The following is a 27,031-nucleotide window of genomic DNA, read 5'->3' on the forward strand; positions in this document are numbered from 1 at the left end:
TCCTCCCCAATCCTCCCTGTACCAACCTATTCCTCCCTATTCCTCCCTATACCTACCTAGTCCACCCTATTCCTCCCCAATCCTCCCTGTACCAACCTATTCCTCCCTATTCCTCCCTATACCTCCCTGTACCTCCTTATTCCTCCCTATACCTCCCTATACCTCCCTATTCATCCCTATACCTCCCTATTCCTCCCTGTACCTCCCTATTCCTCCCTACTCCTCCCTATCCCCCCTTGTACCTCCCTACTCCTCCTTTCTCCTCCCTATACCCCCCTATTCCTCCCTAATCCTCCATGTACCTACCTATTCCTCCCTGTACCTCCCTATTCCTCCCTACTCCTCCCTATCCCCCCTTGTACCTCCCTACTCCTCCTTTCTCCTCCCTATACCCCCTATTCCTCCCTAATCCTCCATGTACCTACCTATTCCTCTCTATACCCCCTTGTTCCTCCCTACTCATCCCTATACCTCCTTGTTCCTCCCTATCCCCCCATGTACCTCCCTGTTCCTTCCTATTCCTCACTATATTTCCCTCTTCCTCCCCATATCCCCTGTACCTCCCTGTTCCTCCCTACACCTCCCAATTCCTTCAGGACAGGGACGTTAGCCACTATAGCCACGTGGGAGCAGCTAGCTAGCAGCGATGATCCGATGCAAAAGTCCAGAGCTTACGGCAAGGATCCGGTAGAGTAGTGAAATGTGTTGGGGAAGAGTCTGGGAGGAATCAGCTGTGTAGCCGAGTGATCACTGAGCGGGCTGGGAGGTGGGCCTAACTCGGTGGCAGCTAGCTAGCTGTGATGATCAGGAGTAATGGTCCAGGGCTTACGGCAGGAATCCGGCGTTGTGGTGGAGAAAACAGTCCGATACCGGCAGGCTGGCAAGTGTTTTCCAGGCTAAGAGCAACTGGAGTCTGTGCCGAAGGTAAAGGCTGCTAGCAGTGGCTGACAATGACTAAATAGCTAGTAGCTAATTAGCTGGTTAGATTCTAATGGCTAGCTGCTGATGGAGATTCTGATGGATAGCTTCTGATGGAGGTTCTGATGGCTAGCTTCTGATGGAGGTTCTGATGGCTAGCTTCTGATAGAGGTTATGATGGCTAGCTTCTGATAGAGGTTATGATGGCTAGCTTCTGATGGAGGTTCTGATGGCTAGCTTCTGATGGAGGTTATGATGGCTAGCTTCTGATGGAGGTTCTGATGGCTAGCTTCTGATGGAGGTTCTGATGGCTAGCTTCTGATGGAGGTTCTGATGGCTAGCTTCTGATGGAGGTTCTGATGGCTAGCTTCTGATGGAGGTTCTGATGGATAGCTTCTGATGGAGGTTCTGATGGATAGCTTCTGATGGAGGTTCTGATGGCTAGCTTCTGATGGAGGTTCTGATGGCTAGCTTCTGATGGAGGTTCTGATGGCTAGCTTCTGATGGAGGTTCTGATGGTTAGCTTCTGATGGAGGTTCTGATGGCTAGCTTCTGATGGAGGTTCTGGCTAAAAGGTCTAAAAAATAGCAGATCCGTATCACATTGGGTGAAGCGGGTTACCGGAAGGTATATTTAATTTAAAAATGGAAAAGAGTTTGAAAATAAATTGAAATATATACAAAAATTGACAAAAAATACAAAATGTACAGAAGAGAACGACAAACCACGTCTGCACTGCTTGGATCACATTGGATTAGAAATATATGGAAACATATGCTGACATTGTGTTAGATTGGAGTTGACCATGCAGTGTAGAGGTCATCCTGTAGTTACAGGAGGATAAAGGAGGCCCTGTATCAAATCACCCAATGGCAAGACAGCATTGTCAATTCTAAACCCACACAGACAAGACAAAGTGAACGGTGGAGAACCAGTCACACGTCGTCATGGTTTTAGGCAAATATGAGTGTTCAACTGAGTAGAGGGCAGGAAGGAAGGACAATAACAATCCATGCCCACCAAAACCCTTTTCTTCAGCTCAGTAAAAACACGGACTGCGTAATAGCCAAACAGTTGTTAGTATATGAACCAATGTATCACTTTTCACCTGGATCTATGACCCCTTAAACAACAACATACAGTCTCTCTGGACTAAAACCTAATTATGATAAGTGTACAATATTAACAGTATTGGATCTTTAAAAAATACAACTTTTACATTACCCTGCAGATTACCTACAAAATGGGCTGATGGTGAATTAGACATACTCGGTATTCATATCACAAAATATATAACTGAGCTCTCCACCATGAATTTCAATAGAAAACTTGTAAAAAATAGACAAGATCCTGCAACCATGGAGATGTAAATACCTGTCTTTTTATGTATAAATAGCCCTGAAACTCTTTAGTCATATCTCAGTTTACTCACTTACTTATGGTGATGCCTACTCCTGATGATTCATTTTTCAAATCATATGAGCAAAAAATATTTCTCTCTATCTGGGAAGCTAAACCAGACAAAATAAAGCATGCATATCTGTATAATGAATATGAACTGGATGGGTTGAGATTATTAAATATGAAAGCACTAAACCTCTCTCTAAAAGCTTCACTTATTCAAAAGTTTGACTTGAACCCGAAATGGTTCTCAAGTAGATTACTAAGAAAAGCTCATCCATTGTTTAAATGCCTTTTTGCCTTTGTGCAGATTGCTATGTCTCATTTTCGATTAATTGAAAATTTTACTTTTTTCAAAGTAACTCTCTTTTTCAAACAAGCATTGCAGAGCTGGCTACAATTTCAATTTCATACCCCTGAAAAGATAGAACAAATATTCCCCCTGAAAATATGTAATATAAATGTGCTGGTTGATAAATACCCATATTTAGGGGAAAGGGTATTTTGTTCTTAAATGATATTGTAAATTGGAATGGTAGAGTTATGTCCTTCATGGAGTTATCAGAATTGTACGGGAAGGTCTACTCAATCCAAGAGTACAACCAATTGATTACAGCATTACCCCAAAAATGGAGGAGGCAGGTGGCAGCAGGAGGAGGTAGGGAACTGGTCTGTCTGCCCAATATAAAGGATCAAAACTGGAGGAGGAGGGTGGCAGCGGGAGGAGGTAGGGAATTGGTCTGTCTGACCAATATAAAGGATAAAACCTGGCAGAGGAATAAAAATAGCATAAATATGAAAGTTTAATTTGAGGACCAGGATGTTGACAACTGAGCCATACAGATTGCAAAAGAGTTGGGAAGAGATTTGTAATGTACCGATTCCATGGTTTGAGTTGATATATAAAACGACGCAAGATTCAAGACTTCATGCTTTTCAGCTAAAATGATTATATAGAATTCTTGCCACCAACAAAATGTTGAATATTTGGGACATAAAATCCTCAAAGCTCTGCAAATTTTGTTGGGAGGATACAGAATCAACAGACCATTTATTTTGGTATTGCCCTCAGGTAGCCTGTTTCTGATCTCATTTTCAGGAATGGCTGAAAATGCAGAACACTGATTTAAAATTGACCCTAGAAATAGTACTGTTAGGAGATCTGGAGAGACCGGGTCAGTCAATTACTAATATACTAATACTCTTAGTAAAAGTATTTATCTTCAACTCGCAATCTGTGGACTCAATTTGATTAGATATATTGAAATAGTATGTTAAACAACACAGCATAGTTGAAAGATATATGTTGCAAAGAAATCCGAAGAGGTTGGCCAGCAGAGATAAGTGGGATGGGCTGAGGGAAGCTGAGGGTTGGTATGTGGAATTGGAGACAACTGGGAGTGGAGTCGCTGGGCGGGGGATAGAATGAAGTAAAATAAAAGTATAAAAAGGTACGTTTGTCACCACTTCTGCCGAAGTTGGTCCCTCTCCTTGTTCGGGCGGCGTTCAGCGGTCGTCGTCACCGGCTTTCTTGTCACCACCGATCCATGTTTCATTTTCGTTTTGTTTTGTCTTCATTATACACACCTGGTTTCCATTCCATAATCAATGTTCCTTATTTAACCCTCTGGCTTCACTTTCTGTTTTGTGCGTGATTGTCGTTGTCATGTGGTTTCGTTATTTTGTGCTCTGGATATTTGTGTTTTTCCTTGTCGGAACACTGCTTAATTTTTGAGTAAATTCTCTGATTATTACTCATACCTGTGTCCTGCACCTGACTCCGCCTCCATTCACCTAATCGCTGACAAAGTTTGAATGACCAAGAGGGCAGTGTTTTTATACCGGTTTGCCGGCTGATGCCGTGCAGGTGTTTGTACACAGACTCTCATTCAAATGCACACGGACACGGACACACACACACATGTAAATAGTGCCAGACATGAACTCAAACATGTATAGTTGACCTTGAGGTTATGATTTTAGTTGTCCTTGATGTTCTTTGTTTTTTGCATTGTTGTTTTCTGTTTTCCTTTGCCTTTTTGTTCTGTTTAGTTCATTTTCTTGATTGGGGGGTTATTGGAGGTGGGGAATGGAATTATTATTATTATTTTGGGTGATCATGGAGGGCTGGCGGTTGAAAGCTTGGGCTGGTGGCCGATGGATTGCTGATTTGGCTCCCCGTTTTTGGCCTTGTGGGAAATCTGTCGACATGCCCTTGAGCAGGGCGTTGACCCTGGATGCTTCTGTGTGTCGTTCTGAAAGGCAGTCTGTTGGATAACAGCTGTGTTGTAGTTATTGAGCAGCTTCACTGCAGGTATATTGTATGTTTTGGATATTCAATAAAAAGAAAAAGAAAAGAAAAACAACATACAGTACCACCATCCCTGTAGGCATGGCGATAAGGTTATTATGGCCTGCTCTCCTGCAGAAACTGGAAGCTAAACTAACAATGTGTTTCTCCAGCGAGCAGAGCACAGTTGCTCCTGGGCTCGCGGTCGGTATGCTTCCTTGGCTTGTGAGGATGTTTTGGAGCCTGGCCAGAGAATTACTGAAGAAAGAAATGGTGCCTGCTTCCCAAATGGCACCCTATTCCTACACCCTATCCCCAGCGTGCTCTGGCCAAAAGTAGTGCACTATATAGAGAGTAGGCTGCCGTTTTCTGCTGCTTCCATTCACCCATCACCCCAAGCTAGGGACACTTCACCACCAGTGATAACAGCAGCTACCTACCCAGTGGCAGTGGATCCCAACACAGCACTGCATGTCTGAACATCAGGTATATGTCCCAAATGGCACCCTATTCTCTATATAATGAACACCGTTTGACCAGGGCCCATAGGGATCTGGCCAAGGGGCCCTGGTCAAAAGGGAAGTGGTTGCCATTTGGGACTTAACCTTAGTTTAGCCACTGATTGTGTATTTAGCCCTGAAACCATACAAGGTCTACTTTGAAGTCAAATAGGGAGTAGAGCTTTACGCTAATCACATGCATTTGGAAGTAGAATCATCTCATAGCAGAGAATAACCACAACGTTATTTTTTATCATGCCAGAGGTACTGAGAATATTTTTTTGTATTCACCTCATCATAACTATTCTGAAATCTTTAAGGGTCTGCATTTAGTAATACTCCTCGATAGGCTGAGAGCTACTTTTCAGGATATTTCAGGGACTGATCATTTCAGCATAGGAGATAATACTTTGAGAAGAGGAGATATGGAGCGATCAGAGAGAGAGATCAGAGAGAGAGAGTAATCATAGAGGGATCAGAGAGATCAGAGAGCTATCATGGACAGAGAAAGAGCAGAGATATCATAGACAGATAGAGATCAGAGAAAGAGAGATCAGAGAGATAAGCGAGAGATCAAATAGGGATCAGAGATAGAGATCAAAGAGGGATCACAAAGAGATCAGAGAAAGAGTGATCAGAGAGAGATCAGAGAGAGAGGGAGCAATCAGAGATAGCAAGAGAGATCAGAGATAGAGTGAGACTTGAGCTTAATAAGAGAGAGATCAGAGATATGTCAAAGAAAGAGATAAGAGAGAGACAAGGGAGAGATCAGAGAGAGATCATAGAGGGATCATAGAGGGATGAGAGGTCAGAGAGAGATCATAGAGGGATCAGAGCGAGATCAGAGAGAGATCAGAGAGGTCAGAGAGAGATCAGAGAGAGATCAGAGAGAGATCAGAGAGAGATCATAGAGGGATCAGAGAGGTCAGAGAGAGATCAGAGAGAGAGAGAGAGAGAGATCAGAGATAGTTCTGAGAGGGATCATATAGAGTTTAGAGAGGGATCAGAGAGAGAGCGATAGAGATAGAAAAGAGATACAATTGAATTCGGAAATGTACATACACCTGAGCCAAATATATTTAAACTCAGTTTTTCACAATTCCTGACATTTAATCCTGGTAAAAATCCATCCTCTGTTTTAGGTCAGTTAGGATTACCACTTTATTTTAAGAATGTGAAATGTCAGAATAATAGTAGAGAGAATGATTTATTTCAGCTTCTATTTCTTTCATCACATTCCCAGTGGGTCAGAAGTTTACATACACTCAATTCGTATTTGGGAGCATTGCCGTTAAATGGTTTAACTTGGGTCAAACATTTTTTGGAAGCCTTCCACAAGCTTCCCACAATAAGTTCTGGCCCATTCCTCCTGACAGAGCTGGTGTAACTGAGTCAGGTTTGTAGGCCTCCTTGCTTGCACATACTTTTTCAGTTCTGCCCACACATTTTCTGTAGGATTGAGGTCAGGGCTTTGTGATGTCCACTCCAATACCTTGACTTTTTTGTCCTTAAGGCAATTTTTGCCACAACTTTGGAAGTATGCTTGGGGTCATTGTCCATTTGGAAGACCCATTTGCGACCAAGCTTTAAATTCCTGACTGATGTTTTGAGATGTTGCTTCAATATATCCTCATAATTTCCCACCTCATGATGCCGTCTATTTTGTGAAGTGCACCAGCCCTCTTGCAGCAAAGCACCCCCACAACATGATGCTGCCACCCCTGTACTTCACGGTTGGGATGGAGTTCTTCGGTTTGCAAGTCTCCCCCTTTTTCCTCCAAACTAACGATGGTCATTATGGCCAAAATATTATATTTTTGTTTCATCAGACCAGAGGACATTTCTCCAAAAATTATAATCTTTGTCCCCATGTGCAGTTGCAAACCGTAGTCCGGCTTTTTATGGTGGTTTTGGAGCAGTGGCTTCTTCCTTGCTGACCTTTCAGGTTATGTCAATATAGGACTCGTTTTACTGTGGATATAGATACTTTTGTACCTGTTTCCCCCAGCATCTTCACAAGGTCCTTTGCTGTTGTTCTGGGATTAATTTGCACTTTTCTCACCAATGTACGTTCATCTCTAGGAGAGAGAACGTGTCTCCTTCCTGAGCGGAATGACGTCTGTGTGGTCCCCATGGTGCTTATACTTGCAAACTATTATTTGTACAGATGAACGTGGTACCTTACGGCATTTTGAAATTGCTCCCATAGATGAACCAGACTTGTGGAGGTCTACAATTTTCTTCAGATTTTCCCATGATGTTAAGCAAAGAGGCACTGAGTTTGAAGGTAGGCCTTGAAATACATCCACAGCTACACCTTCAATTGACTCAAATTATGTCAATTAGCCTATCAGAGGCTTCTAAAGCCATGACATAATTTTCTGGAATTTTCCAAGCTGTTAAAAGGCAACAGTCAACTTAGTGTATGTAAACTTCTGGCCTACTGGAATTGTGATATACTGAATTATAAGTGAAATAATCTGTCTGTAAACAATTGTTGGAAAAAGTACTTGTGTCATGCACAAAGTAGATGTCCTAACCGACTTGTCAAAACTATAGTTTGTTAACATGAAATGTGTGGAGTGGTTGAAAAACGAGTTTTAATGACTCCAACCTAAGTGTATGTAAACTTCCAACTTCAACTATAGATTAAATCAAATCAAATCAAATTTTATTTGTCACATACACATGGTTAGCAGATGTTAATGCGAGTGTAGCGAAATGCTTGTGCTTCTAGTTCCGACAATGCAGTAATAACCAACAAGTAATCTAACTAACAATACCAAAACTACTGTCTTATACACAGTGTAAGGGGATAAAGAATATGTACATAAGGATATATGAATGAGTGATGGTACAGAGCAGCATAGGCAGGATACAGTAGATGGTATCGAGTACAGTATATACATGAGGTGAGTATGTAAACAAAGTGGCATAGTTAAAGTGGCTAGTGATACATGTATTACATAAGGATGCAGTCGATGATATACAGTATATACGTATGCATATGCGATGAATAATGTAGGGTAAGTAACATTATATAAGGTAGCATTGTTTAAAGTGGCTAGTGATATATTTACATCATTTCCCATCAATTCCCATTATTAAAGTGGCTGGAGATGAGTCAGTGTCAGTGTCAGTGTGTTGGCAGCAGCCACTCAATGTTAGTGGTGGCTGTTTAACAGTCTGATGGCCTTGAGATAGAAGCTGTTTTTCAGTCTCTCGGTCCCAGCTTTGATGCACCTGTACTGACCTCGCCTTCTGGATGATAGCGGGGTGAACAGGCAGTGGCTCGGATGGTTGATGTCCTTGATGATCTTTATGGCCTTCCTGTAACATCGGGTGGTGTAGGTGTCCTGGAGGGCAGGTAGTTTGCCCCCGGTGATGCGTTGTGCAGACCTCACTACCCTCTGGAGAGCCTTACGGTTGTGGGCGGAGCAGTTGCCGTACCAGGCGGTGATACAGCCCGCCTGGATGCTCTCGATTGTGCATCTGTAGAAGTTTGTGAGTGCTTTTGGTGACAAACCAAATTTCTTCAGCCTCCTGAGGTTGAAGAGGCGCTGCTGCGCCTTCTTCACGATGCTGTCTGTGTGAGTGGACCAATTCAGTTTGTCTGTGATGTGTATGCCGAGGAACTTAAAACTTACTACCCTCTCCACTACTGTTCCATCGATGTGGATAGGGGGGTGTTCCCTCTGCTGTTTCCTGAAGTCCACAATCATCTCCTTAGTTTTGTTGACGTTGAGTGTGAGGTTATTTTCCTGACACCACACTCCGAGGGCCCTCACCTCCTCCCTGTAGGCCGTCTCGTCGTTGTTGGTAATCAAGCCTACCACTGTTGTGTCGTCCGCAAACTTGATGATTGAGTTGGAGGCGTGCGTGGCCACGCAGTCGTGGGTGAACAGGGAGTACAGGAGAGGGCTCAGAACGCACCCTTGTGGGGCCCCAGTGTTGAGGATCAGCGGGGTGGAGATGTTGTTGCCTACCCTCACCACCTGGGGGCGGCCCGTCAGGAAGTCCAGTACCCAGTTGCACAGGGCGGGGTCGAGACCCAGGGTCTCGAGCTTGATGACGAGCTTGGAGGTACTATGGTGTTGAATGCCGAGCTGTAGTCGATGAACAGCATTCTCACATAGGTATTCCTCTTGTCCAGATGGGTTAGGGCAGTGTGCAGTGTGGTTGAGATTGTATCGTCTGTGGACCTATTTGGGCGGTAAGCAAATTGGAGTGGGTCTAGGGTGTCGGGTAGGGTGGAGGTGATATGGTCCTTGACTAGTCTCTCAAAGAACTTCATCATGACAGAAGTGAGTGCTACCGGGCGGTAGTCGTTTAGCTCAGTTACCTTAGCTTTCTTGGGGACAGGAACAATGGTGGCCCTCTTGAAGCATGTGGGAACAGCAGACTGGTATAGGGATTGATTGAATATGTCCGTAAACACACCGGCCAGCTGGTCTGCGCATGCTCTGAGGGCGCGGCTGGGGATGCCATCCGGGCCTGCAGCCTTGCGAGGGTTAACACGTTTAAGTGTCTTACTCACCTCGGCTGCAGTGAAGGAGAGTCCGCATGTTTTCGTTGCAGGCCATGTCAGTGGCACTGTATTGACCTCAAAGCGGGCAACAAAGTTATTTAGTCTGCCTGGGAGCAGGACATCCTGGTCCGTGACTGGGCTGGATTTCTTCTTGTAGTCCGTGATTGACTGTAGACCCTGCCACATGCCTCTTGTGTCTGAGCCGTTGAATTGAGATTCTACTTTGTCTCTGTACTGACGCTTAGCTTGTTTGATAGCCTTGCGGAGGGATTAGCTGCACTGTTTGTATTCGGTCATGTTACCAGTCACCTTGCCCTGATTAAAAGCAGTGGTTCGCGCTTTCAGTTTCACGCGAATGCTGCCATCAATCCACGGTTTCTGGTTAGGGAATGTTTTAATCGTTGCTATGGGAACGACATCTTCAATGCACGTTCTAATGAACTCGCACACCGAATCAGCGTATTCGTCAATATTGTTATCTGACGCAATACGAAACATGTCCCAGTCCATGTGATGGAAGCAGTCTTGGAGTGTGGAGTCAGCTTGGTCGGACCAGCGTTGGACAGACCTCAGCGTGGGAGCCTCTTGTTTTAGTTTCTGTCTGTAGGCAGGGATCAACAAAATAGAGTCGTGGTCAGCTTTTCTGAAAGGAGGGGGGGGGCAGGGCCTTATATGCGTCGCAGAAGTTAGAGTAACAATGATCCAAGGTTTTTCCACCACTGGTTGCGCAATCGATATGCTGATAAAATTTAGGGAGTCTTGTTTTCAGATTAGCTTTGTCAAAATCCCCAGCTACAGTGAATGCAGCCTCCGGATAAATGGATTCCAGTTTGCAAAGAGTCAAATAAAGTTTGTTCAGAGCCATCGATGTGTCTGCTTTGGGGGGGATATATACGGCTGTGATTATAATCGAAGAGAATTCTCTTGGTAGATAATGCGGTCTACATTTGATTGTGAGGAATTCTAAATCAGGTGCACAGAAGGATTTGAGTTTGTGTATGTTTCTTTCATCACACCATGTCTCGTTAGCCATAAGGCATACGCCCCCGCCCCTCTTCTTACCAGAAAGATGTTTGTTTCTGTCGGCGCGATGCGTGGAGAAACCCGCTGTCTGCACCGCCTCCGATAGCGTCTCTCCAGTGAGCCATGTTTCCGTGAAGCAAAGAACGTTACAGTCTCTGATGTCCCTCTGGAATGCTACCCTTGCTCGGATTTCATCAACCTTGTTGTCAAGAGACTGGACATTGGCGAGAAGAATGCTAGGGAGTGGTGCACGATGTGCCCGTCTCCGGAGTCTGACCAGAAGACCGCCTCGTTTCCCTCTTTTTCTCGTTTTTTTGGGTCGCTGCATGGGATCCATTCCGTTGTCCTGGGTGAAAGGCAGAACACAGGATCCGCGTCGTGAAAAACATATTCTTGGTCATACTGACGGTGAGTTGACACTGATCTTATATTCAGTAGTTCTTCTCGACTGTATGTAATGAAACCTAAGATGACCTGGGGTACTAATGTAAGAAATAACACGTAAAAAAACAAAACACTGCATAGTTTCCTAGGAACGCGAAGCGAGGCGGCCATCTCTGTCGGCGCCGGAAGCTAGCTAGATTAGAGAGATATCAGGGATAGAGATCAGAGAGAGAGATCAGATATGAATCAGAGAGAGATTGAAGCGAGAGAGAGGGAGACCAGAGCTACATAAGAGCAAGATCAGAGACAGGGATCAGAGAGATATCAAAGAGAGAGATAAGGGAGAGTTCAGAGAGAGATCAGACAGAGATCAGAGAGATATTGATCAGAGAGGGATCAGAGAGAGATCAGATATGGATTAGAGAGGGATCAGAGAGCGATCAGAAGACTTAGCTTCCACAAAGCTGTGAACGATCTGAGATATAAATCAAAATCAAATCATATCAAATGTATTTATATAGCCCTTCGTACATCAGCTGATATCTCAAAGTGCTGTACAGAAACCCAGCCTAAAACCCCAAACAGCAATTAATGCAGGTGTAGAAGCACGGTGGCTAGGAAAAACTCCCTAGAAAGGCCAAAACCTAGGAAGATACCTAGAGAGGAACCAGGCTATGTGGGGTGGCCAGTCCTCTTCTGGCTGTGCCGGGTGGAGATTATAACAGAACATGGCCAAGATGTTCAAATGTTCATAAATGACCAGCATGGTTGAATAATAATAAGGCAGAACAGTTGAAACTGGAGCAGCAGCACGGCCAGGTGGACTGGGGACAGCAATGAGTCATCATGTCAGGTAGTCCTGGGGCATGGTCCTAGGGCTAATGCCAGAAGGGCCTTCTACAACATCAAAAGGAACATACAATTTGAAATACCAAATAGGATCTGGCTAAAAATACTTGAATCAGTTGTAGAACCCATTGCCCTTTATGGTTGTGAGGTAAAGGGCCCGCTCACCAACCAAAATTCACAAAATGGGGCAAACACCAAATTGAGATGCAGAATTCTGCAAAAATATCCTCTGTGTACAACGTAAAACACCAAATAATGCATGCAGAGCAGAATTAGCCCGATACCAGCTAATTATCAAAATCCAGAAAAGAGCAGTTAAATTCTACAACTCCTAAAAATAAATTATTCCCAAACCTTCCAAAACAAAGCCATCACCTACAGAGAGATGAACCTGAAGAGTCCCCTAAGCAAGCTGGTCCTGGGGCTCTGGACACAAACAGAAACACACCCCACAGAGCCCCAGGACAGAAACACAATTAGACCAAACCAAATCATGAGAAAACTAAAAGATTATTACTTGACCCATTGGAAAGAATTAACAATAAACAGAACAAACTAGAATTCTACTTGGCCCTAAACAGAGAGTACAGAATACAGAATGGCAGAAAACCTGACCACTGTGATGGCACAAAATGAGGTGGAAACTAAGCTGCACTTCCTAACCTCATGCCAAATGTATGACCATATTAGAGACACATATTTCCCTCAGATTACACAGATCCACAAGGAATTTGAAAACAAAACCAATTTTGATAAACTCCCATATCTACTGGGTGAAATACCAGTGTGACATCACAGCAGCAAGATTTGTGAACAGTTTTTTTTTATTTCCCCTTTTGTACTTTCACTATTTGCACATTGTTACAACGCTGTATAACGACATAATATGACATTTCAAATGTCTTTATTATTTTGGAACTTTTGTGAGTTTAATGTTTATTGTACATTTATTTCAGTTTTGTTTATTATCTATTTCACTTGCTTGGCAAATCATGCCAAACATATGTTTTCCATGCCAATAAAGTCCTTCAGTTGAATTGAATTGAATTGAGAGAGAGGAGAGAGAGGGAGAGGGAGAGGGAGGGGGAGAGGGAGAGAGAGAGATTAGATCAACACTTGTCACATATGTTGCATTTTTCTTGTTGTCTATTTCTATAATTTCTCTTTCTTGCTACTGAAGAATGTTTTTAGTTGAAACACACACAGCACAACATGTCCTCTTGTGTTGGTCGTGGTTGTTGCTCTTAGTCTAAGTATTGTGGGGGTTCATCAACCACACACATAATACAACACACCATACTGTATATCCTCAGTCACATCTACTGCAGGAAAACTCACACCCGCACCCCCCCCCACCTCACACACACACCAACCAGTTTCATGAAGTTGTCACCTGGAATACATTTCAATTTACAGGTGTGCCTTGTTAAAAGTTCATTTGTGGAATTTCTTTCCTTCTTAATGTGTAATGTGTTTGAGCCAATCAGTTGTGTTGTGACAAGGTAGGGTTGGTATACAGAAGACAGCCCTATTTGGTAAAAGATAAAGTCCATATTATGGCAAGAACAGCTCAAATAAGCAAAGAGGAACGACAGTCCATCCTTACTTTAAGACATGAAGGTCAATAAGCAACATTTCAAGAACATTGAACATTTCTTCAAGGGCAATCGCAAAAACCAACAAGCGTTACGATGAAACTGGCTCTCATGAGGACCGCTACAGGAATGGAAGACCCAGAGTTACCTCTGCTGCAGAGGAAAAGTTCATTAGAGTTACCAGCCTCAGGAATTGCAGCCCAAATAAATGCTTCACAGAGTTCAACAGACACATCTCAACATCAACTGTTCAGAGGAGACTGCGTGAATCAGGCCTTCATGGTCGAATTGCTAAAAAGAAACCACTACTAAAGGACACCAATAAGAAGAAGAGACTTGTTTGAGCCAAGAAACATGAGCAATGGACATTAGACTGGTGGAAATGTGTCCTTTGGTCTGGAGTCTAAGTTGGAGATTTTTGGTTCCAACTGCCGTGTCTTTGTGAGAAGCGGTGTGGGTGAATGGATGATCTCTGCATGTGTATTTCCCACCGTAAAGCATGGAGAAGGGGGTGTTATTGCGTGGGGGGGGTGCTTTGCTGGTGACACTGTCTGTGATTTACTTAGAATTCAAGGCACACTTAACCAGCACGGCTACCACCGTATTCTGCAGTGAAGCACCATCCATCTGATTTGGGCTTAGAGGGACGATCATTTATTTTCCAACAGGACAATGACCCAACACACCTCCAGGCAGTGTAAGGGCTATTTTTACCAAGAAGGAGAGTGATGGAGTGCTGCATCAGATGACCTGGCCTCCACAATCCACCGACCTCAATCAAATTGAGTTGGTTTGGGATGTTGGACAGCAGAGTCAAGGAAAAGTAGCTAACAAGTGCTCAGCATATGTGACCTGATTCAGGAAACTAGGCATATGTATTCACAAGTCAGAACATTAATCTTTTTTTTGTTGTCTTTTAACATCTAACTTATATGCCATCTGTAAATACAAATACAATTGTTACATTACTAGCCTACAGTGGTTCCTCATTTAAAAGTTGCGTCATACTACGGCACACCTAGCGGGTTGCTGCAGCATTCTGTGGCACGTCATTTAATTGTCAGCTATTTTCTCTGTTACTGCAAGTTATTGCTAGCTCGACCACCAGAGGGCATCTTTGAGAAGCAAGGGAGAGCAGGCCATGTCTGCACTACAGAATGCAGGGCACGCGGGAGTCCGGGATGCAGAGAATGCGGGAAACCGGGATGCAGGGAATGAGGGAGACTGGGATGAAGGGAATGCGGGAGTCTGGGATGCAGGGAATGCGGGACACCGGGATGCAGGTAATGCGGGAGACCGGGATGCAGGGCACATGGGAGACCGGGATGAAGGGAATGCGGGAGTCCGGGATGTAGGGAATTCGGGAGACTGGCATGAAGGGAAAGCAGGAGACTGGGATGCAGGGCACGCGGGAGACCGGGATGCAGGGTACGTGGGAGACCGGGAGGCGGGAGACCAGGATGCAGGGCACGCGGGAGACAGGGATGCAGGGAATGCAGGAGACTGGGATGCAGGGAATGCAGGAGACCGGGATGCAGGGCACGCGGGAGACCGGGATGCAGAGCACGTGGGAGACCGGGAGTCAGGGCACACGGGAGACCGGGATGCAGGGCACGTGGGAGACCGGGATGCAGGGCACGTGGGAGACCGGGATGCAGGGTACGTGGGAGACCGGGATGCAGTGCACGTGGGAGACAGGGATGCAGGGTACGTGGGAGACCGGGATGCAGTGCACGTGGGAGACAGGGATGCAGGGCACGTGGGAGACCGGGATGCAGGGCACACGGGAGACCGGGATGCAGGGCACACGGGAGACCGGGATGCAGGGCACGCAGGAGACCGGGATGCAGGGCACGTGGGAGACCGGGATGCAGGGCAAACGGGAGCCCGGGATGCGGGAGACCGCGATGCGGGAGACCAGAGTTATTTCATAGTTGTGATGTCTTACTATTATTCTACAATGTAGAATGGCACTGTGATAGACTACATCCAGTTTGCTGAGTAGAGTGTTGGAGGCTATTTTGTAAATGACATCGCTGAAGTCAAGGATCGGTAGGATAGTCAGTTTTACGAAGGTATGTTTGGCAGTATGAGTGAAGGAGGCTTTGTTGGGAAATAGGGAGCCAATTCTAGATTTAATTTTGGATTGGAGATGCCTAATGTGAGTCTGGAAGGAGAGTTTACAGTCTAACCAGACACCTAGGTATTTGTAATTGTCCACATATTCTAAGTCAGTCCCGTCCAGAGTAGTGATGCTAGTCGGGCGCGCGGGTGCGGGCAGCAATTGGTTGAAGAGCATACATTCATCTTACTGTGACAATCAGTTTTATGATAATCTCCAAAGAGAGACCAACCAGTTTCAAGCTGAGGGAAATGTGCTTTTGTGTAGAGATTTTAATGCTCTGAAAATGAAATTACATTTTATTTGTCATTTGTGCCGAATGTTTCCTTGCAAGCCCCTAACCAACAATGCAGTTCAGGAAATAGAGATAATAAAATATTTAGTAGATAAACTAAAGTAAAAAAAAAAATGTAATCAATGAAAAAGTAACAAGAAATGTACACAAACATAAGGATATATACAGGGGTACCGGTACTGAGTCAATGTCCACGGGTCAAATCACATTTTATTGATCACATACACATATTTGTGGGTGGGGGGGGGGGGGGGCAATTTGATTAGTTGTTCAGTAGTCTTATGGCTTGGGGGTGGAGCCTGTTATTCCCAGACCTCGACCTCCGGTACCGCTTGCTGTGCGGTAGCAGAGAGGACAGTCTATGACTAGGGTGACTGGTGTCTTTGACTGCAGCACTCCACCAATCGGGCCTTTATGGTAGAGTGGCCAGACAGAAGCCCCTCCTCAGTAAAAGTAACATGACAGCCCGCTTGGAGTTTGCCAAAAGGCACCTAAACGACTCTCTGACCATGAGAAACAAGATTCTCTGGTCTGATGAAACCAAGATTGAATTATTTGGCCTGAATGCCAAGCGCCTGGAGGAAATCTGGCACCATCCCTGCGGTGAAGCATGGTGGTGGCAGCATCATGCTGTGGGGATGTTTTTTAACGGCAGGGACTGGGAGACTAGTCAGGATTGAGAGAAAGATGAACGGAGCAAAGTAAAGAGAGATCATTGATGAAAACCTGTTCCAGAGAGCTCAGGACCTCATACTGGGGCAAAGGTTCACCTTCCAACAGGACAATGACCCAAAGCACACAGCCAAGACGACACAGGAGTGTCTTCGGGACAAGTCTCTGAATGTCCTTAATTGGCCAAGTCAGAGCCCAGACTTCAACCCGATCAAACATCTCTGGAGAGACCTGAAAATAGCTGTGCAGCGACACTCCCCATCCAACCTGACATTGTTTGAGCGGATCTGCAGAGAAGGGAGAAACTCCCCACATACAGGTGTGCCAAGCTTGCAGCATCATACCCAAGAAGACCGAGGCTGTAATCACTGCCAAAGGTGCTTTAACAAAGTACTGTGTAGGGTCTGAATACTTATGTAAAAATTATATTTCTGTTTTTATTTTTAATACATTTGCTAAAATAAAACATAAAAACGTTTTTATTTGTCATTATGGGGTATTATGTGTAGATTGATGAGGACAAAACAATATTTAATCCATTTTAGAATAAGGCTGTAATGTAACAAAATGTGTAAAAAGTCAAGGGGCCTTAATACTTTCCGAATGCACTATATATATATATATATATATTTTAACAAAGGGCTTTCCAAGAGTCCATTTTGTAGAGTGGAGAGATTTTTTTTATTTAAATAAATAAATATATGTATTTATTTATTTTATTTAAAAAAAAAAAAATATATATATATATATATATATATATATGGGGGAATGAAAATAAAGCAGACAATTACATTGATGGGAGCCAATCTATCTGCAATATTAAAGCTGATCTACCCACCCAAAATAAATCAAATCAAATAATAATAGAGATGGCCGCCTGAAGAGGAGCGTCTATGTGGTCACCGCATGACACAGGGAGGTACAATGTGCTTTCTCCTCTACTGTGAGAAATACTACCAACTAAGATTATTTTTCTTCAAGAAAATATCTCAATCAATCCTCAACTTCTGTGCATTTACCAATGACATAAAGCTGGGAATTATTGTGGGAGAGGAAGAAACCGCAAATATTACTGCTAGATATGTATTAGTCAGAGGGACATCCCGTGACCATTAATTCCCTGAAGTATTAACATTGTATATAACTAACAAGTCATACATAGTGGAACCATCATCCATGTATATTTTATTGTTTATTTATTAGCAATTCACAATTTTTTATAAACACATGTTTCATTTAATTAGACCTAAGATTCCACAATACTACAGCAGTAGTGTTGTACCTGTATACATGATTATACACTGCCATTATTATTACTCCTGAAATGAACTGGATTTCATTATCCTCATTGCATTGTACTGTATTTACTGAAATGCTGTACCACTGTACTGCTTTGGCAAAATCTACAAATTGTATTTAATGCCAATAAACCATTCTGAATTTGAATTTGAGATCAGAGAGAGATCAGAGAGAGAGATTAGAGAGAGACCAGAGATGGATAAGAGAGATATCAGAGAGAGATCAGCGAGAGATCAGCGAGAAATCAGAGAGAGAGAGAGAGAAAGAGAGATCAGAGAGAGATAAGAGAGGTCAGAGAGAGATCATAGAGAAGGTCGGAGAGAAAGTCGGAGAGAGAGCCGAGAGCGATCAGAGAGAGATACTCACAGGTAAACTGTAGCAGTGCATCCCGACTCAGGACCGTCCCGTAGCTGTTCTCTGCCTTACACTGGTATCTCCCATAGTCTGCCGTCTCGCTGGCATTGGTTATTATCAAGTTGCCGTCGATCAAGCTGTAACGGTAAACTGCCTCAATATCCACTTCTGTTCCATTGATAAACCAACTGCAGAGACAAAGATCACATAAATGTCTTTACACAAAAAGGTAAACAATCTGATGTTTTGATTTGAATGAATATGAACAAATAGAGACGGAAAAGGGTTTATTGTCACATCCACCAGATAGGTGTTTTACAGGGTCAGTCATATTAGTATGATAGGTGTTGTTTTACAGTGTCAGTTATAGTAGCATGATAAGTGCAGTGTAATGTGTTGTTTTACAGCGTCAGTCATAGTAGTATGATAGGTGTTGTTTTACAGGGTCAGTCACAGTGGTATGATAGGTGTTATTGTACAGGGTCAGCCATAGTAGTATGACAGGTTGTTTACAGGGTCAGCCATAGTAGTATGACAGGTTGTTTACAGGGTCAGCCATAGTAGTATGACAGGTTGTTTACAGGGTCAGCCATAGTAGTATGACAGGTTGTTTACAGGGTCAGCCATAGTAGCATGATATGTGCAGTGTAATGTGTTGTTTTACAGGGTCAGTCATAGTAGTATGACAGGTTGTTTACAGGGTCAGTCATAGTAGCATGATACGTGCAGTGTAATGTGTTGTTTTACAGGGTCAGCCATAGTAGTATGACAGGTTTTTTTTAGGATCAGCCATAGTAGTATGACAGGTTGTTTACAGGGTCAGTCATAGTGGTATGACAGGATGTTTACAGGGTCAGTCATAGTGGTATGATAGGTGTTATTGTACAGGGTCAGTCATAGTGGTATGATAGGTGTTATTGTACAGGGTCAGCCATAGTAGTATGACAGGTTGTTTACAGGGTCAGCCATAGTAGTATGACAGGTTGTTTACAGGGTCAGCCATATAAGTATGACAGGTTGTTTACAGGGTCAGCCATAGTAGTATGACAGGTTGTTTACAGGGTCAGCCATATAAGTATGACAGGTTGTTTACAGGGTCAGCCATATAAGTATGACAGGTTGTTTACAGGGTCAGCCATAGTAGTATGATAGGTTGTGTCATGATGTTGCCCTGTTGGTGGAGGTTTATGACCCCCATAAATACCTTTCCTCCTTTTCTCTCCATAGTACAAATGAACTCTTGGAAAGCCCTTTGTTAAAATAGAGAGAGTATGGTAACATAAAAAGGTTGGGGGTAAAAAACTATATTTCTGTAATCCAACTAGTTGAAAGTGTCCGTTGGTACTTAAAGAATATGATGTCAGATCAGTTGGTGTTTGGGACATTAAATCTGATGATAGGACGACATAAATTGTATATTGGAAAGTCACATTCTAGTTATCACATTCTAGTTATCAGATTCACATTGAATTGTTGTGCAATTTAAATGTTTAAATATGAAACTTCTTGAAAAGAGTAAATGTAATTTTAGCTTCTAAATGAGAGAATTGTTTTCATAAAGTAAACTATGCTCACTCAGTGGCCACACCCAAGTGAACAGACATTGGTTGAGAACTATGAAATACGCCCTAATCTCCCACAATACAAAAACCTGTTGACGGAAGTGAACTTCTTTAGGATAGGGGGCAGCATTTTCACTTTTGGATGAATAGCGTGCCCAGAGTAAACTGCCTCCTACTCAGTTCCAGATGCTAATATATGCATATTATTACTATTGGATAGAAAACACTCGGACGTTTCTAAAACTGTTTGAATGATGTCTGTGAGTATAACAGAACCTATATGGCAGGCAAAAACCTGAGAAAAAATCCAAACAGGATGTGGGAAATCTGATGTTTGTAGATTTTGATCTCAGCCCCTATCGAATACACAGTGGGATATGGGTTATTTTGCCTTCCTAAGGTTTCCACTAAAGATGGATTCTATACTTAGTTTGACAAGTTTCCTCGACCTGTAATATAACTTTTTGAACTTTTAGTCCGACTGGACCTGAATGCGCGTTTGGTTTTGTTTTCCAAATGCGCTAACAAAAGAAGCTATTTTGACATAAATGATGGACATTATCGAACAAAACAAACATATTGTGGAACACCAATTCCTGGGAGTGCATTCTGATGAAGATCATCAAAGGCAAGTGAATATTTATAATGCTATTTTTGACTAATGTTGACTGCGCAACATGGCGGATATTTCTTTTGGCTGGTTTGGGCTCTGAGCGCCGTACTCAGATTATGCTTTTTCCGTAACGTTTTTTGAAATCTGACACAGCGGTTGCATGAAGGAGAAGTGTATCTAAAGTTCTATGCATAACACTGCAATTTTTATCAACATTTATAATGATTATTTCTGTGAATTCATGTGGCTCTCTGCACAGTCACTGCATGTTTTAGAACTACTGAACGAAATGCGCCAATGTAAAATGAGATTTTTTATATAAATATGTATTTTATCGAACAAAACATACCTGTATTGTGTAACATGAAGTCCTATGAGTGTCATCTGATGAACACATCAAAGGTTAGTGATACATTTTATCTCTATTTGTGCTTTTTGTGACTCCTCTCTTTGGCTGGAAAAATGGCTGGGTTTTTCTGTGGCTTTTAGGTAACCTAACATAATCGTTTGTGGAGCTTTCGCTGTAAAGCATTTTTGAAATCAGACACTGTGGCTGGATTAATAACGAGAATTGTATCTTTAAAATGGTGTAAAATACTGAGATTTCTGTTGATTTGTATTTGGCGCCCTGCAATTTCATTAGTTGTTGGTAAGGGGTTCCGCTATCATAGTAGTATGATAGGCTGTTTACTGGGTCAGCCATAGCAGTATGATAGGTGTTATCAATCTTTTTTTTAAGCTGTTGCGCAGCAACTCACTGCCGTCCTGAAGACAAAAAATGTATAGGAAATGCTTCAGTCTGGTTTGAGACCCAATCATAGCACTGAGACTGCACTTGTGAAGGTGGTAAATTACATGTTAATGACGTCAGACCGAGGCTCTGCATCTGTCCTCGTGCTCCTAGAACTTAGAGCTGCGTTTGACACCATCGATCATCACATTCTTTTGGAGAGATTGGAAACCCAAATTGGTCTACACTGACAAGTTCTGGCCTGGTTTAGATCTTATCTGTCGGAAAGATATCAGTTTGTCTCTGTGGATGGTTTGTCAACTGTACATTTCGGTGTTCCTCAAGGTTCCGTTTTAGGACCAATATTGTTTTCACTATATATTTTACCTATTGGTGATGTCATTCGAAAACATAATGTTAACTTTCACTGCTATGCGGATTATACACAACAGTACATTAATGAAACATGGTGAATCACAAACATTTCCCTCCCTGGAAACCTGTGTTTCAGACATAAGGAAGTTGATGGCTGCAAATGTTTTACTTTTAAACTCTGACAAAAAAAGAGATGCTAGTTCTAGGTCCCAAGAAACAAAGAGATCTTCTGTTGGATCTGACAATTAATCTTGATGGTTGTACAGTCGTCTCAAATAAAACTGTGAAGGACCTCAGCGTTACTCTGGACCCTGATCTCTCTTTTGACGAACATATCCATAATGTTTAAAGGACAGCTTTATTGCATGTACGTAACATTGCAAAAATCTGAAACTTTCTGAAACTTTCTGTCCAAAAATGATGCAGAAAAATGTATCCATACTTTAGTCACTTCTAGTTAAGACTACTGCAATGCTCTACTTTCCGGCTACCTAGACAAAGCACTAAATACACATCAGTTAGTGCTAAACACGGATGCTAGGTACAGGGTTAGAGACAGAGACAGAGTCATACCTGTATGCAGGTGCAGGGTTAGAGACAGAGTCATACCTGTATACAGGTACAGGGTTAGAGACAGAGACAGAGTCATACCTGTATACAGGTACAGGGTTAGAGACAAAGTCATACCTGTATACAGGTACAGGGTTAGAGACAGAGTCATACCTGTATGCAGGTGCAGGGTTAGAGACAGAGTCATACCTGTATACAGGTGCAGGGTTAGAGACAGAGTCATACCTGTATACAGGTGCAGGGTTAGAGACAGAGTCATACCTGTATGCAGGTGCAGGGTTGCCTCTGGCTTCACAGCTCATCATGACTTTCTTCTCCTCAGAGTGCAACGGAAAGATGGCGTCATCTGGTTCCTGGACAAACACTGGCCCACACTCTTCCCTCGCTAAAACACGGAGAAGACAGAGAAGAGTTTGAGGGAGATACACATGTTGAAGAAGGTTGAAACGTTAAGAAGGTTGAAGAAGGTTGAAACGTCTGATGGTTTTAGGAGTTACACCAACACTACATAATTCAGTGTTAAATCAGATGATTTTAGAGGGAGTTACAACACTACATAATTCAGTGTTAAATCAGATGATTTTAGAAGGAGTTACAACACTACATAATTCAGTGTTAAATCAAATGATTTTAGAAGGAGTTACAACACTACATAATTCAGTGTTACATCAGATGATTTTAGAGGGAGTTACAAAACTACATAATTCAGTGTTACATCAGATGATTTTAGAGGGAGTTACAACACTACATAATTCAGTGTTACATCAGATGATTTTAGAAGGAGTTACAACACTACATAATTCAGTGTTACATCAGATGATTTTAGAGTTCGAACACTACATAATTCAGTGTTACATCAGATGATTGTAGAGTTCGAACACTACATAATTCAGTGTTACATCAGATGATTTTAGAGTTCGAACACTACATAATTCAGTGTTACATCAGATGATTTTAGAAGGAGTTACAACACTACATAATTCAGTGTTACATCAGATGATTTTAGAAGGAGTTACAACACTACATAATTCAGTGTTACATCAGATGATTTTAGAGTTCGAACACTACATAATTCAGTGTTACATCAGATGATTTTAGAAGGAGTTACAACACTACATAATTCAGTGTTACATCAGATGATTTTAGAGTTCGAACACTACATAATTCAGTGTTACATCAGATGATTTTAGAGTTCGAACACTACATAATTCAGTGTTACATCAGATGATTTTAGAGTTCGAACACTACATAATTCAGTGTTACATCAGATGATTTTAGAAGGAGTTACAACACTACATAATTCAGTGTTACATCAGATGATTTTAGAGTTCGAACACTACATAATTCAGTGTTACATCAGATGATTTTAGAGTTCGAACACTACATAATTCAGTGTTACATCAGATGATTTTAGAAGGAGTTACAACACTACATAATTCAGTGTTACATCAGATGATTTTAGAGTTCGAACACTACATAATTCAGTGTTACATCAGATGATTTTAGAGTTCGAACACTACATAATTCAGTGTTACATCAGATGATTTTAGAAGGAGTTACAACACTACATAATTCAGTGTTACATCAGATGATTTTAGAGTTCGAACACTACATAATTCAGTGTTACATCAGATGATTTTAGAGTTCGAACACTACATAATTCAGTGTTACATCAGATGATTTTAGAGTTCGAACACTACATAATTCAGTGTTACATCAGATGATAGTCATTGACCCCACATCATACAGTCTCTAGTCTCTGGTCATGGATCCCACATCATAGTCTCTAGTCATTGACCCCACATCATACTGTCTCTAGTCTCTAGTCATGGACCCCACATCATACTGTCTCCACTCTCTGGTCATTGACCCCACATCGTCATATCTCTAGTCTCTGGCCATTGACTCCACATCATACTGTCTCTAGTCTCTGGTCATTGACCCCACATAATTCTGTCTCTAGTCATTGACACCAGATCATACTGTCTCTAGTCATTGACCCCACTCATACTGGCTCTAGTCTTTGGTCATTGACCCCACATCATAGTCTCTAGTTATTGACCCCACATCATACTGTCTCTAGTCTCTGGTCATTGACCCAACATCATACTGTCTCAAGTCTCTAGTCATTGACCCCACATCATATTGTCTCTTCTCTGGTAATTGACCCCAAATCATACTGTCTCTAGTCAATAGTCATTGACCCCCCATCTTCCTGTCTCTAGTCATTGACCCCACATCCTCATGTCTCCAGTCTCTGGTCATTGACCCCCCCATTGACCGCATATCATATTGTCTCTAGTCATTGACCCCACATCATACTGGCTCTAGTCTCTGGTCATTGACCCCAAATAATATTGTCTCTTCTCTGGTCATTGACCCCACATCATACTGTCTCTAGTCTCTGGTCATTGACCCCACATCATATTGTCTCTTCTCTGGTCATTGACCCCACATCATACTGTCTCTAGTCAATAGTCATTGACCCCACATCTTCCTGTCTCTAGTCATTGACCCCACATCCTCATGTCTCCAGTCTCTGGTCATTGACCCAAAATCATCCTGTCTCTAGTCTCTGGTCATTGACCCCATATCATACTGTCTCTAGTCATTGACCCCACATGATACTGTCTCTAGTCTCTGGTCATTGACCCCACATCACACTGTCTCTAGTCTCTGGTCATTGACCCCAAATCATCCTGTCTCTAGTCTCTGGTCATTGACCCCACATCATACTGTCTCTAGTCATGGACCACACATTATCCTGATTCTAGTCATTGACCCCACATCACCCTGTATCTAGTCATTGACCCCACATCATACTGTCTCTAGTCATTGACCCCACATCATACTGTCTCTAGTCATTGACCCCACATCATACTGTATCTAGTCTCTGATCATTGACCCCACATCAAACTGTCTCTAGTCTCTGGTCATTGACCCAAAATCATCCTGTCTCTAGTCTCTGGTCATTGACCCCACATCATACTGTCTCTAGTCATTGACCCCAAATCATCATGTCTCTAGTCTCTGGTCATTGACCCCACATCATACTGTCTCTAGTCATTGACCCCACATCATACTGTCTCTAGTCATTGACCCCACATCATACTGTCTCTAGTCATTGACCCCACATCATACTTTCTCTAGGCATTGACCCCACATCATACTGTATCTAGTCTCTGATCATTGACCCCACATCAAACTGTCTCTAGTCTCTGGTCATTGACCCGAAATCATCCTGTCTCTAGTCTCTGGTCATTGACCCCACATCATACTGTCTCTAGTCATTGACCCCACATCATACTGTGTCTAGTCATTGACCCCACATCATACTGTCTCTAGTCATTGACCCCACATCATACTGTCTCTAGTCTCTGATCATTGACCCCACATCATACTGTCTCTTGTCATTGACCCCACATCATACTGTCTCTCGTCTCTTGTCAATGACCCCACATCATACTGTCTCTCGTCTCTTGTCATTGACCCCACATCATATTGTCTCTTCTCTAGTCATTGACCCCACATCATTCTGTCTCTAGTCATTGACCCCACATCATACTGTCTCTAGTCATTGACCCCACACCATACTGTCTCTAGTCTCTAGTCATTGACCCCACATCATACTGTCTCTAGTCTCTAGTCATTGACCCCACATCATATTGTCTCTTTTCTGGTCATTGACCCCACATCATACTGTCTCTAGTCTCTAGTCATTGACCCCACATCATATTGTCTCTTCTCTGGTCATTGACCCCACATCAGACTGTCTCTAGTCTCTAGTCATTGACCCCACATCTTCCTGTCTCTAGTCATTGACCCCACCTCCCCATGTCTCCAGTCTCTGGTCATGGATCCCAAATCATCCTGTCTCTAGTCATTGACCCCACATCATATTGTCTCTAGTCTCTAGTCATGGACACCACATCATACTGTCTCTACTCTCTGGTCATTGACACCACATCATCCTGTCTCTAGTCTCTGGCCATTGACTCCACATCATACTGTCTCTAGTCATTGACCCCACATCATACTGTCTCTAGTCATTGACCCCACATCATCCTGTCTCTAGTCATTGACCCCACATCATCCTGTCTATAGTCATTGACCCAAAATCATCCTGTCTCTAGTCATTGACCCCACATCATACTGTCTCTAGTCATTGACCCCACATCATACTGTCTCTAGTCATTGACCCCACATCATCCTGTCTCTAATCTCTGGCCATTGACTCCACATCATACTGTCTCTAGTCTCTGGTCATTGACCCGACATCATACTGTCTCTTCTCTGGTCATTGACCCCACATCTTCCTGTCTCTAGTCATTGACCCCAAATCCTTATGTCTCCAGTCTCTGGTCATTGACCCCAAATCATCCAATCTCTAGTCTCTGGTCATTGACCCCACATCATACTGTCTCTAGTCATTGACCCCACATCATACTGTCTCTGGTCATTGACCCCACATCATGCTGTCTCTAGTCATTGACCCCACATCATGCTGTCTCTAGTCATTGACCCCACATCATCCTGTCTCTAGTCTCTAGTCATGGACCCCACATCATGCTGTCTCTAGTCATTGACCCCACATCATCCTGTCTATAGTCATTGACCCCACATCATACTGTCTCTAGTCATTGACCCCACATCATACTGTCTCTAGTCATTGACCCCACATCATACAGTCTCTAGTCATTGACCCCACATCATCCTGTCTCTAGTCTCTAGTCATTGACCCCACATCATACTGTCTCTAGTCATTGACCCCACATCATACTGTCTCTAGTCATTGACCCCACATCATACTGTCTCTAGGTATTGACCCCACATCATACAGTCTCTAGTCATTGACCCCACATCATACTGTCTCTAGTCATTGACCCCACATCATACTGTCTATAGTCTCTGATCATTGACCCCACATCATACTGTCTCTAGTCATTGACCC

At 42.9% G+C, this 27,031-nt stretch overlaps 1 protein-coding gene across 1 annotated transcript in view; it reads right to left on the reverse strand.

Annotated features, from left to right (window-relative positions):
- The window catches only part of LOC110503441 (contactin-5), a 312,088-nt gene that overhangs the window by 275,084 nt on the left and 9,973 nt on the right, over window positions 1-27,031 (reverse strand). Inside the window, exons 2-3 of the mRNA XM_036961468.1 lie at window positions 22,342-22,465; window positions 18,243-18,418 (exon numbers count right to left, since the gene is read on the reverse strand). Coding sequence (XP_036817363.1) covers window positions 18,243-18,418; window positions 22,342-22,465 — 300 coding nt within the window. The remainder of the gene's footprint in view (window positions 1-18,242; window positions 18,419-22,341; window positions 22,466-27,031) is intronic.

Source organism: Oncorhynchus mykiss, chromosome 24, assembly GCF_013265735.2.
Source record: "Oncorhynchus mykiss isolate Arlee chromosome 24, USDA_OmykA_1.1, whole genome shotgun sequence".
Lineage (NCBI taxonomy): Eukaryota > Metazoa > Chordata > Actinopteri > Salmoniformes > Salmonidae > Oncorhynchus > Oncorhynchus mykiss.